Here is a 12,854-nt window from a genome sequence, read left to right on the forward strand (position 1 = left end):
TTCACTTATAAGCAGAGAAATCAATAGGTTTAGTCAATATTTCTCTGCCCATTTTCTGTTATAACCTAAACTGTACAGTAATTTGCAGTAACTACAGATACTGTTCCACAGTATATGTGATTATGATTGGAAAGATGTATAGCATTAAATTTAGAGTTAGCTTACTCAGAATAAGTCAATATTAGACTGTACAGTAATTCTGCATTAACTATAGTAGGTTGTCAGGTAATGCTTATTTAAAAACCCCAAACCATTCCATTTACAAGAGAAATTGTTGCAAATGTATAAAACAGCAGATATACAAGGAGAACACCAAACATACTTTATTAGCACAAAAAAGCAGCCATAACAAGGCACAGCAAGCAGAAACATACATTAGCAGTTAAAGGGTTAGTGTTGCATACAAATATAGCTTTTCTTTTTTGTAGCCTTGGCAATAGCCATCGGGATGTAAAATAACTTTCTGTAGCAGCAGGTAAGGAAACTAAGGAGCACTCACCAGTGGTACAGAACACATTAACAAAAAGACACAAGAATGGTTTTGACTACTTTAGTGCAAAATGTCTAGGACAGAACTGTAAATTCAGTTTGATACTAAGAAGCAAACACTAGAACTCGGTATTCTTCCAAAATAGCTCACTCAAGTAGTATTGCATACTATTCTAAGTGACAAAAAGGTGCTAAGTAAAGTTATTTACAGATACAATGGTCGTACAGTACCTTTTAAATCTGCAATTTAGGTTTAAGAGTTTCCAGTAAAAATTAACTGCACTGAAATTCTATAAATTGTACTTAAGCAATTCAGCTATGAGTTTACAACGAAGAGATAAATACTGCCATCCAAATTATTAATTACAGTTATCAATAATTTCAACACCAGCAACCACTGTAGTTATTATTATCAGACTTGTTTGGCCCTCTTCTAGTCTCATTTTCTTCATGGTTCACAAACTCATCATGGGCATAGGAAAAGATCCAACTTGAATGAATCAATGATTAGACTGCACGTTAACTTAAAAACTCACACACAGGACCACGTTGTAGCAGCTATTCCCAATGTATTTTGAGTTAAAGCACTCATTAAAAAAATTAATACCTAAGGCCTTTAAATAAAATTCTACTACCAACTTTATAAGTCTGAAATTTTAAGAACTACTATTTAGAAAACCTGGTTTACTTAACCGTACCTTTCGCAGAAGAGAAAAGGAGACTGACTATGAACTATATCAACACTTAAGTGAACTGCACTATGCCCTTGTGGCCAGAAAATTGCATTTTTTCCTAAAAGGAAGGCAGTCTTTATTTTTTGGACTTCCAAAACTTGATTTATAGTAACTACAAACATTACTACTTTTGGAAGGTTATAGAAAAATTCTTAGAAAAAAATAATAATTTCAAACATTAGTCACACTGTTGAAATACTCATCCAATATTAATAATTTGTTCTTCAGTAAGAAAGAGAATTCTTCATAGCAAATGCCCCAGAGTTGTGTCACTCAATTACTACAGCCATTAAAAACCAAACTGTTAGCTAAACTGGCAAGATGTTTTTGTAGCCTTACTGAACATCGGTAGCTCTATCCTCTGTTGTCTCAATAGGCACCACGTTTATCCGAGTAAGTAACAGCAGATCGCATCTGACAGACACTAACACTAAGCTTACATACTGTACTGAAAAAACCTAACACTGATATGTGTGCTTGCTATAGGTGTACTGTCGATGCACATAAAAGCAGATCTAGTTAATGCCCTTTGGGGACAGGAGAGTTTACTTCGCCTTGACTGGTTCTCGCTCTAACCAGCGAACTCTGACTTTTTGTTTATAATGATACTCTTTTAAAAAATCCTGTAACATTGACGGTAAAGGGAGCCCATCAATCCCATCATACGTAGTGCATCTGCAGATGACTGCCCGGCAGATATATTGCAGGCTAAAAGGGAAAGTCCTGTTTAGTGATATAGTAAGCAATGGTTCAAAGAACATGCAAGAACTGGGATCTTTATAATGTTCCAAAAGTCCTGTTACAGTGGAGGAGTGAAATACACATGGGTCATGAGCGTCAAAACTAAAGTTGTGATTCCACTGTTCAATGCGGGCATGCAGGGATCTGTTGTAGCGACGGAAGCTCACAGAGAAGAGGTAGTCCTCTTGCGCAGAGTCCCTGAGCAAAAATGTGCCTTCAGGTTTCCCTTCAAGAAGGGCTTCTGCTTCATAACGGTCCATCACTCCCCAGTAACAGGGATTACCTGTAATCTGAAGCAAATCGGGCACGAGGCAGTGTATGTAATCAATCTGCGTGTGGACCTTCCAAGCTCCCTGTCTGCTCACGTGGGCATGGCTGTCTCCCGACACCTGACGCTGCTTCTGCCTACGTGACTGCAAACACAGGGTGGTGGTGTCCTCTTCTGAGTCACAACTAGCTTGTGGAAGTGCAGAACTGTCCCCACTTATTTCAGTCATTCCAGGAGCTAACTTTGGTCCCAGTTTGTATAACGGATTAACCTGTGCAGTGGCTTCAAATGTATGTATTTGTGCATTGGGAGGGGGGTCAACCCCTTCTTCAATACTGAGCCGCCTTCTTTCTCTAAGCCTATCTTCTTCATCTTCTGTGGAAACCAAAGATGGATCAAATGTATCAAAAAATGTTGAATGTGGGCTCACAGGGGCTGTATGCTGTTTAATCAAATGCCATTTTTGGGCTAAATCTGAGCCAGCAGGAAAAGGGCATTTCTCAAGCATTAATTCAGAAAGGTGTATTTTTCTTTTATTAGAAAAGAGGGGCTTTGACTGCTTGTTGTAAGTTCTCATGGGAAAACACAAGCCCACAGTATCCTGCAACCTCTGTCTCAGAGAGCGACTTCCTCCGGTTCTGCTGGAAATGCTGTCCATATCATGTACGGAGCTTACGCCATAGCGCCTCTCTCTCCTTTGAAGTCCACTTCGAGTTCTACCAAATTTTTTATCGGTATCCAATGAACTTTGTGTCTTTGTAGAACAGGAATGTTTTTTCTTCCCACCCCATGGAGCATGTCGTGAGTAGGAATCTCTTCTTGCAAGTCTTGTTCCTGGGGTGACACACGAATCATTATCCTTTTCAATGCTTATTTCAACAATCTGAGGAATTTCAGTGGCACAGTTTTGGTTTCTCCTTGAAGAATTCTTTGAAGGGCTTACTCCCAGTTGTAAGGCAACATTTTCTCTTAAGGGGCTGCTCTGTTGCTGAGGAGCTGAGTCTCCTAGACTGATGTTTTTCTCCTTGACAGACAAACATCTGTTGGAGTTCATGTCCACATTTTCACTACGGCTTCCTCCCTCATGACCAAAGAGATTCTGGCACCTGTATTTGAAGTTATTCCACATTTTTCCCACTTTATCCATTGATTATAAGATCTAAAAACAAAATAGGAAAAGGAGAAAAGTTAATCAAAGTGGTGTGTGAAAATAGAAAAGGCAGCACCCACCCCTCTTCTGATCGGGGATTTCAGTGATACTGGTCAAGAACTCGCCTTACATTGCCTGCTAAAGTGACGACGCAAACTCTCTGTTTGGCAGTCGTAAGGTCACCAGGCCCTTCTGTGGCAGTGCACCATTATTCAAGCTAGTCCTCACTTCCAATTTCCTCTCAGACAGAATACTCAGAACTCAGGGGAAAGGAAATAAACCCTCTCAGACTCTGGTTTCTTTTTCCCACGCATCAACCTAATTTCATTATCACATTGATTTCTGTCTCCTTACTTTGAATGAGTAGTGCCTCAAGCATTACAAAGGGAAAATATGTTCTGTATCGTTGAAATATATCTGAATTCAACTTTTCAAAAGTCATAATCAGGACACACTTGTATAACACATTAAAATTAGTTCAAAAACCTTTACGTAGTAATCTTCCCAATTTCACTTACCAACTGCTACCCTGGCTCCTCAGAGCAATCTAAAATTTACAGGCCAATCATTTGTAAAATTCCATATCTTCCCTCCCCACCCTACAATGTATCAAATTTTATCCATGATTTTGAAGAAGTAGTTTGAATAGAATGGAAAATAGGTTTAAATGGAAAGGTGTTTATAACCTTCCCAACTCTTAATCCTGGAAGAGTTTGGAAATAATAGAGTAATAGCAAAAAGCTATCATACTGTAGTAACTAACAAAACAAAAACAAAAAAAATGCAACTTGGCATCTTTATTCTTGCTCCTTTTAAAAAAATCTAAAGTAGTTTATAGCACTTTACAAATAAATTATGTTAAGATTACAACATCGACAGGCACACTGTTCTCATTCAGTAACCTAAAAGTCAACATCAGAAGAAATGGAAAAACTTACACTTAAAATTCAATTGGTTTTGTTACAACATGACAGCAGAATTTTTTTAAAAAGGTCTCTTTCTTACAATTTAATATGGCACTTTTAACTTTTTTCAGAATTTTTTGTTCATGTTTCTTACCTCATTATGCACTATTCTTCAACAGTTTAGAATTAGTATTGGAAAACTATTTGAGTATTTTTTGTTACATGGGTGAGTCATTAGAGCTGCTCCTTCCATAATTTTGACTAATCCTCTCTGTCATAAATATGTGCATTATCAAGAAGTTCACTATCTTAAGAGAACAATAAAAAATAAACTTTCTTAAAATGAATTACCTACCTTCCCGTTAGTTTCCCGTTAGTTAGTTTTAGAAAGGGCTCTTGGACTAACAACACTCTTGGACTAATGCCAATGCCAACATAGAGAATTTATGTCTATGAAATCATGAAATGTACCTTCAGATTATTCTTTATTAAAAGCACGCTGTTAGGTACATAGGAGTTTGCATGGCGGGTGGTATATGTTCTAATAAAAATCCATTAGATGTAACTGTTAAATCCTATTAAACTCTATCAGAACATTTTGCCTCCTCCTCCTTGCAAAAATCTTTTTTGTAAGCCTTTTTTGAAGATTACACCATTTGAACTTAACATAGCTTGTTGTTATCACATATCCTTTTTTTTTTACATTAGGATTTCTGTTCTTTGCTCATAGTCCTGTTATATACAGGACAAATTCTTGCCACATTCCTGGTGACTCCAAAATCTTTGTAGAGGTACTCTTCCAATATCCTAGCCCCTTCTAGCCTACTTTCCCTCTCATTTCTTTACTTTTAAGTTGCTTTTTACTTTTACCCAATTCATACATTTACAGTTTCAAAGGTCAAACACTACTACAAGCCTTACAACAAAAAACAGCACTGCCTCCCAAACCCTTTCCATCCTTGATTCCCACCCCTACGGAATCAAAGAAAATTAAATTCATTTAGCTGTTTCTGCTGGTATTTTCCTCATCATTTGCAGATAACATGTCCATATTGCTATTGGTTGATAAAATTCTAGGTTGGAAATAATTTACCCCCAGAATTTTGAGGGCATTACTCCACTGTTATAGTAGCTTCTAGTGTGGCTGTTGAAAAGTCAAATGTCACACCAATTTCCAGTCATCTGTATATGACTTGTTTTTATTTAGTAAAAATTGCAGCTGCTTCTCTTTATCCCTAGTATGGGCCTTTTTTACATTCATTGTGCTGGGGTCTTCAATGTCCTTCCACTGCCCCCCTCCCTTCCTCCTGAAAGTCCTTTTCATTAGACACTAGACCTCTTAGAGTCATCTTTTGATTATCATATATTTTCTTTTCAATACTGCACTTCTTTTCCTTTTTTACTGCCTGGTACATTTCTTTGGCATCACTTTCCAACACTTGTATTGCAGTTAAAATTCTTCCTACCACAGTTTTAATTTCCGAGACTGTTTTCTTGTTCTCTGAATGTTCTTTTTAATAGCACCCTATTCTAGCTTCTTGGATGTATTATCTCATTTCTCTAAGGATAAAAATTTTTTTAATGTTTTCTTCCTTTTTTTCTTTTAATGTTTTAAATATTTTTATCCGTTTCTTCTCAGTACCTTTTTTCTCCCGAAATCTTTAGGTCTCTGTTTTGTATTTCAGAGGCTTTCCACAAGTGTTTGATGATCCCTGGCTGTCCATCAGCACTACCACGCCGATCAGAAGCTCTGTCTGCCTGAGGACGGGGGTGGTAGGGGCAGTGCTCATCAACTGGTTGGCTTTATAAGGTGATGAGGCAATGGGATGGTTTTTTTTTATTAGGGAATCCCCAAAAGTCAGTATCTTGTCTCCTGGCTGCTTATCCCAGAAAGAAACACTCCAGTCTCCTATCTGGGGTGTATATACCTGACTGCCATGTTCTGAGAACAGGGCAATGGGAATGGTGGGGTTTTAACCTCAATATTCAGACTTCTGCTTAGTCCCTGTTTTTCACAAGCTGTCCTTATTTTCAAAAGATATCCCAACTTCTGCTATCACTGACCCTCTTAGATTAAATTTCTCCAAGCTCTAACCTCTACTTTTATCCAAGGTAAAGGAACAATAGTCTCCTGGCTGCTCAGGGGGATGGAGGACATGTGGGAGACTGATACAGACTTTCAACCATTTCTGTTTTCAGCTCCATACTTCACCTTTACCTTCTGAGGTAACTGGTTCCTCTAATTTCTGAGCCAGCAGGATAAACTGGTTTGCTTCTTTTTGATATCCTCATTTGCAGGCACTTAGTTCTGTTTTCTCAGTTCTGTTAATTTCTAGCTACCTGCTGCTACCCAAAACTTGCTGATCAATCAGGCCTACTTTTGTCTCCTCTCATTTGCCTTCTACATGTGAGTTTATGTCTTCTACTTTTTTTTATTCCTTTATTTTAATTTTAGTGGGATGCCAGGAGGGAATAAAGATAAAATGCCAATGTTCAATCTGACATATTTAACTGGAAAGTCCCCTTTTCACTGTTAAAGAGAGTGAATGGTACCACAGAGAAAATGCCCCACTCAGACAAGTGTTTCTTTCCAAATGGAGAAATAGCAAATTTTTCTGGGATGAGGGATCCATACAATAGCGCTGGCTGCATAATATAATCACCAGGAGAGCTTTTTAAACTACACAATGCACAGGTCCAATCCCAAGAAACTCTAATTTAATCAGCCTGTAGCTGGGCCTGGAGACAGCTGTTTTGTATAAGCTTGCTGGGTGATTATAGAGCAGAGTGGGAAAGCCACTGGCCTAGGGTACCCTAGTCATAAGCTCCAGTGGTAGCTCCAAAAGAGACAAGTAAAAGGACACTGGTCTGTAGTGGTTGGTGGGATGTGAATAGCACTAAATAAACTACCTACCACAATCTCACTACCATTTCTTCTTTTTATTTTTGTCATGTATACAAGAGGCCTACAGAAGCTTATGAGAGACCATCTAGAGCAGGGCCTCTTAACCATCCATAAAGAAGAGCCAGTTTCTTTTTAATTTCACAGACTGATTCTTTTGTAAGATATATAATAAGAATAAATTATGAGAAAAATGAAATGTAAAAAAAGACATACAAAACAGAAGTGCCAACTTTCTTATTAGATTGAACAGACATAAAATAAAACTGTCAAATTGCTATAAAATATTTTAAATGCTTACTTGTAATTTCTATACTTAACTTGTCACAGACTGGTAACAAACTGTAGACTGGTACCAGTTCATGGCCCGTACTTTGAGTAGCTCTGGTCTAGAGCTGTGCTGTCCAATGCATGTGGTTACTGAGCCCTTGAAATGTGGCTAGTGACACATTTTGAAATGATAATAGTTTGGATATAATTCGTTAAATATATTATTAAAATTAATTTCATCTGTTTTTTTTTACTTTTTAAATGTGGCTACTTAGAAAATTTAAAATTAGATGTATGGTTCAAATTATATTTCTATTGGACAGTACTGATCTAGACCAGGGGTCAGCAAACTATAACTCAAGAACCAAATCTGGCCTATGGCCTGTTTTTGTACCTACTCTAGCTAAGAATGGTTTTTATACTTTTAAAGAGATTAAAAAAACAAAAACAAAAACCCCCACAAAGAAGAGACCACATGTACCCTTTCTATCTGGTCCTTTACAGAAAAAGTTTGCTAACTCTGGTCTAGAGTGTGTAAGATTATAAACCATATCACTGTAGACACTAGAAGAGCAATATTCAACAAGGCCAGAAGTTTCTCTTCTTCATGTTTATAAGATAAATTTTGTAGCTAGCTATCTAAAGATATTTCTTTGACAAGAAAATTATACCTGAAAAATATCTGTCTTTTTTAGAAAGCAACCAAATTTAAGACCACTTATCTCCTTAATACAGTTCTTTCTAAGCTGTATAAACAAGTGGGACATGCAGAAAACATTTGTACCAGCTAGGTTACAGAAGGCAGTTTCTAACACTAAACCTTTGGTTCAGTTTTATAGAGCATGAAATTTAGTGATTTCTCTATTGTTAATCTGAGGATTGTTGCTATACCGCATCATGACATAATATTCTAATTTAAAGAAAGACCATTATGCTTCCACACCCCTTGGGGATAGAAAGTGGATTTTTCTTGATGTGGGGAATGCTATGTGGGCGGCTATAATACTGGGAAGAAAAAAATACTGACAGTGATTCATAGAAGACTCCATTTAAGCATTAGGAAGGCATTTCAACTATCTTAATATTTACAATGTCAGTTTTGAAATTCTTTTGTTGGTTTTGTTGTTAAATTTTGGGAAATGTGTTTAGCTGAAATCCTTTGAGACTTAAATTATAACTCTACTACTTTATGGTTTTATATAGTTACACAAGGGCTAAAAAAGTACGAAATTTCACTTGTATTGATTCTAGATTGATAGCTCATCATCCATCACAATCTTTCACATTTCTACACCTGCATAGCTATCCTTAAAACTAACCAAAGTAATTTCTAAAAAGTCATTCCTTCCCCCAAGGACAATCATAATTTAAAGCTGGTTTTATAATACTGTTCTAAGTTAAATAGCTTTTGTTGAAAAATGATATTTAACAGGATAAGCTATAAATCAGAATTATGGAACATTAGAGATCAAATTTCATTACTACAAAAATTCACATATACAAAAAAATTAAAGACTACAGTCAATGGCCCTCTTAATGCCAAGTAGTATCTATTACAAAATTTCCACAAAACAAAATAATTGAAATAGTTCCCAGGAGTTCATGTCAATGGAATTTAATCCACACTTTATTAGAAATAAATTAAATTCAACAAGTTTTAAGACAACAAGGCATGCCATAATGGGCATGAGGAAGAATATAACCCAACTCAAATCCCTCCTCTACTGTTTAGTCTATCTAGACTACTTAGTCATGATAATACCTTTCCTATTGAAAGCCCTTCAGTTACAGTAACAAAAACTGGGACACATGGACTGATTAAAGTACTTCTGTGCCAATTCAAATACAAGAGGCAGTTTAGGAGATTCAAGTTTTGACTGATATTTTGCTAACATTTCAATAATTTTTAGAAAAACAAAATACAATGTTTAGTATTAAGACTGACCCAGAAATTCAGGGATGCATGACTGTCACAGCTATAGTCCCTTAAAAGAATCTGAGAACCATTTGGGTTTATTTTTTAATTGTTATTTACACACTTTATTATCTAATTGGATACTTATTTATCTTTTATATTGCTATTTAATATTATGTCCAACCATATAAAATTGCTGTTTTGTGGGTAATGGTCATATAAGTTAACCTTAGAGTTACACTACTACAATATACATAATATATTAATACAGTAGACCATGTACATGTGCACTCAAAAAACGTGGAGCCCACTGATCTCGTACACCCAGATACTTCTGTTCCCACCAGTGGAGTTATACTTTTACTGAGTTACTTTCACTGTTAGCTTCCAAACCTGTTCATGTCATTTATTAATGTAATTATGCAATTTAATTAAGTGTTAATTAACCTAATAAAATGTGGGGAAGATTGAGCTGAAATACTTTGAAACACTCAATAAAAGTGAGATACCTACATTGTTGAATTAGGTATAGGCAAACAAATAGTTTAAAAAATTAGAAAAAATACTATAAAGATCTACAAGGATTCTAAACTCAGAATGCATCAAAAGAGTCTAAATTCTTGTTCTACTTAAAAACCCAAACTGGAAATCTTCAATGCTATATTATGGGTATGATTTCTGCAAGACAACCAATATGGAACTGCAACTAGTTAACCTACTCTCAGAAAAAAGCCTTGGCCCTTAATCAAAAGACTGACAAGTGAACATGCTGTCATATTCTTAGAGCAAAATATTTAAGGAATATATCCTTTTTATGATATCTTGCTTTATTAGACTTTGTAGACTACTGGGCCTGACTGAATCAAATAAGAGGTCTTCCTCAATACCCATTTAATTGAAATTTATAGTAGTGCCAGGAGGGAGTAGTACAAAGTCCTAATGATAACAGGGAGACATAATCTAGTCTAAGTGATTGCAAGCAAGGAAGACTTCTCTCTGAGGAGGCAATATTTCAAAAATTTGTCCTGAAGGATGAGAAAGAATGAATTAGGACAGGGTTCTATAGGCAGAGGGAATGGCATTGCAAAGGTCCTGAAGCAGGAACAAGCGTGACAGGAACAGTGGCTGAAATGAACATAGACTAGCAAGTGAGGGGAAGAGTGCCAAGATGAAGTTGAAGGGGTTGGCCTTGTAATCTGTGATAAGACAGCAACAAAGGATGTTGATACTGCACTGACGACTACTGTAAAGGTCCAAGTAGAGTTTGACGAGGGTGGTGATAGTGGAGATGGATTTGAAATTTTAGAAGTCAAATCTACAGGATTAATGATTGATTGGAAATGGGAATAAGGAAGAGGGAGGTGTCAAAAACGACTTCCAGGTTTCTGGCTTGGGCAAATGGTTGGATAGAAATGCTACTTCAGAGATAGGCAACACAGTAGACAGAGCAGTTTTGGCAAGTGAGGGGTTGGAGACAGTTAATAAATTCAGTTTAGAAAACGTTGCAATTAAATCGTCTTTGAGACATCTAAGTGAAGCCTCATTAGTCCATTAGCGTATATTCATATAATGAATTACTATACAGCAAGAATGATAAACTACAGTTACTTGCATATATACACATGAATCTCAAAGATATAATGCTTAGACAAAGAAATGATACAGATGATATATAGATTATGAATCAATTTACCTTTTAAACAGGCAAACTCCAAAATATACTGTTTAGGTATACATACATACGTAACAATATATATATATGTCTTGTTAATATAACAAGAATCTAAAAAGGAAATGGTTACCTATTGGGGGAGGGATACAGAATTAGGGAGAGGCACTCAGGAGGCTTCTAAAACACTGGTCATTTTCTATTTCTTAGCCTGGATAATGGTTACATGGTTTTTACTTATTAAATATTCTTTAGACTGCACTTACAATTTTATACACTCTTTCCTACACACAATACATTGCACAATAAAATTTTTAAAATTATACAGTCCACACTTTGATGACAATGAGAATTAATAACCAAAGAGTAAACAAAAAGACCACTAGGAAAATAAAAAGTTCTCATAACTCTTAGTTAAAAGAGGAATTCAAAACTGAAAATTGCAGATTATCTGGAAAATAGCATATTAATGTTTTGGGGATTTTTTTTGCATGTCAATTTGGTGATATTTATCAAAATGTTCTTACTCTTTAACTTGGCAATTACATATTCTAGACTAGATGGTTACCCTAAAAGCAGGCAAAGTTATAACAATAACAACCAGAACAAAACACTAAACTAAACAGGTTTCTCTAATGTAGTATAGGGGTCAGCAAACTTTTTCTGAAAAGGGCCATAGAATAAAATATTTTAGACTCTGCAGGCCACACATTCTCCGTGGCAACTACTGAACTCTGCCATTGCAGCCTGAACACAGCCATAGACAATATATAAATGAATAGGCATGACTGCATATCAATAAAACTTTATTTATGGTCAGTGAAATTCAAATTTCATATAATTTCCACTTGTCACAAAATATTCTTCTGTTTTTTTTCAACCATTAAAAATGTAAAATCCATTCTTAGGCTCATGGGCTGTACCAAAATAAGTGGCAGGCCAGATTTGGCCTATGGGCCATAGTTTTACATTTACTGAACATTAGTTTCAGTAAATGTAATATCAAAGGTTTTATGATGTGCTACATACTCTGACAGAACAATTTGGGGAAACAATACTCTAAGAAAATAATCGAAGTGCGTAATGATAAAGGCATATAGATGGTTCCTAGAGCATAACAGTGAAAAAACTGAAAACAATTTCTTGTAAAAATGAAACATACACATATTATGAAAGAATTAAAACACTACATAAGCATACCAAAAAAAAGTCTAACCCACAACCTGAAATCCCACCACCCCAAGATAACCACTGTTACTATCTTGGTGAGCATCTTCCCAAATGTTCTTTTATGTAAAAAGCTGTACATAATCTTCTTTTAATAAATAAAAAAATCTCCTTCATGTCTGTGGCTATATCCCTTTTCATTTCTTGAAAAGTGTATTTTTCTTTTTTTTTAGTTAACTATGTCAGAGATAGGACCAGACTAGTAAAAAAGAAAAACCTCTGCCAGCTATATTTTTTAAATTGATAAACAAATTCAAAAGTCTTTGAAGTAAGCAATAAAACAGACAAACCTCTGGAAAGCTGAAAAAAGAGAATAATGATGATGATAACGATGGCTGTGAGGACAATTTACATGACTGAATGCTCACCATGTGCCAGGCACTGATATAAGCATTTTACTTCTCCCAACAACCCTATGAGTAAAAATTATCTCAATTTTATAGATGTAGAAACTCATATAACTGAGAGATAAATAATAACTTGGACTTAAGCTTCTTTCAGTATTAATCCATTCAGGTTTTCTACCTCTTCTTGAATCAGTTTTGAAACTGTATATTAACAACTCTAAGTTCAAGTAGTGTCAT

At 35.7% G+C, this 12,854-nt stretch overlaps 1 protein-coding gene across 4 annotated transcripts in view; it reads right to left on the minus strand.

Annotated features, from left to right (window-relative positions):
• Positions 1-299: 299 nt before the first annotated feature.
• Positions 300-12,854, minus strand: part of SOCS5 (suppressor of cytokine signaling 5) — a 60,966-nt gene continuing 48,411 nt past the window's right edge. For all 4 annotated transcript variants that reach the window (XM_004436682.3, XM_004436681.3, XM_087436815.1 and 1 more), the window contains one exon: positions 300-3,391. In XM_004436682.3, the coding sequence (XP_004436739.1) occupies positions 1,769-3,379 (1,611 nt within the window). In that variant the 5' untranslated portion in view covers positions 3,380-3,391 and the 3' untranslated portion in view covers positions 300-1,768. The remainder of the gene's footprint in view (positions 3,392-12,854) is intronic.

This window comes from Ceratotherium simum, chromosome 11 (genome assembly GCF_057802395.1).
Source record: "Ceratotherium simum simum isolate JZ-2026a chromosome 11, ASM5780239v1, whole genome shotgun sequence".
Classification (NCBI taxonomy): domain Eukaryota; kingdom Metazoa; phylum Chordata; class Mammalia; order Perissodactyla; family Rhinocerotidae; genus Ceratotherium; species Ceratotherium simum.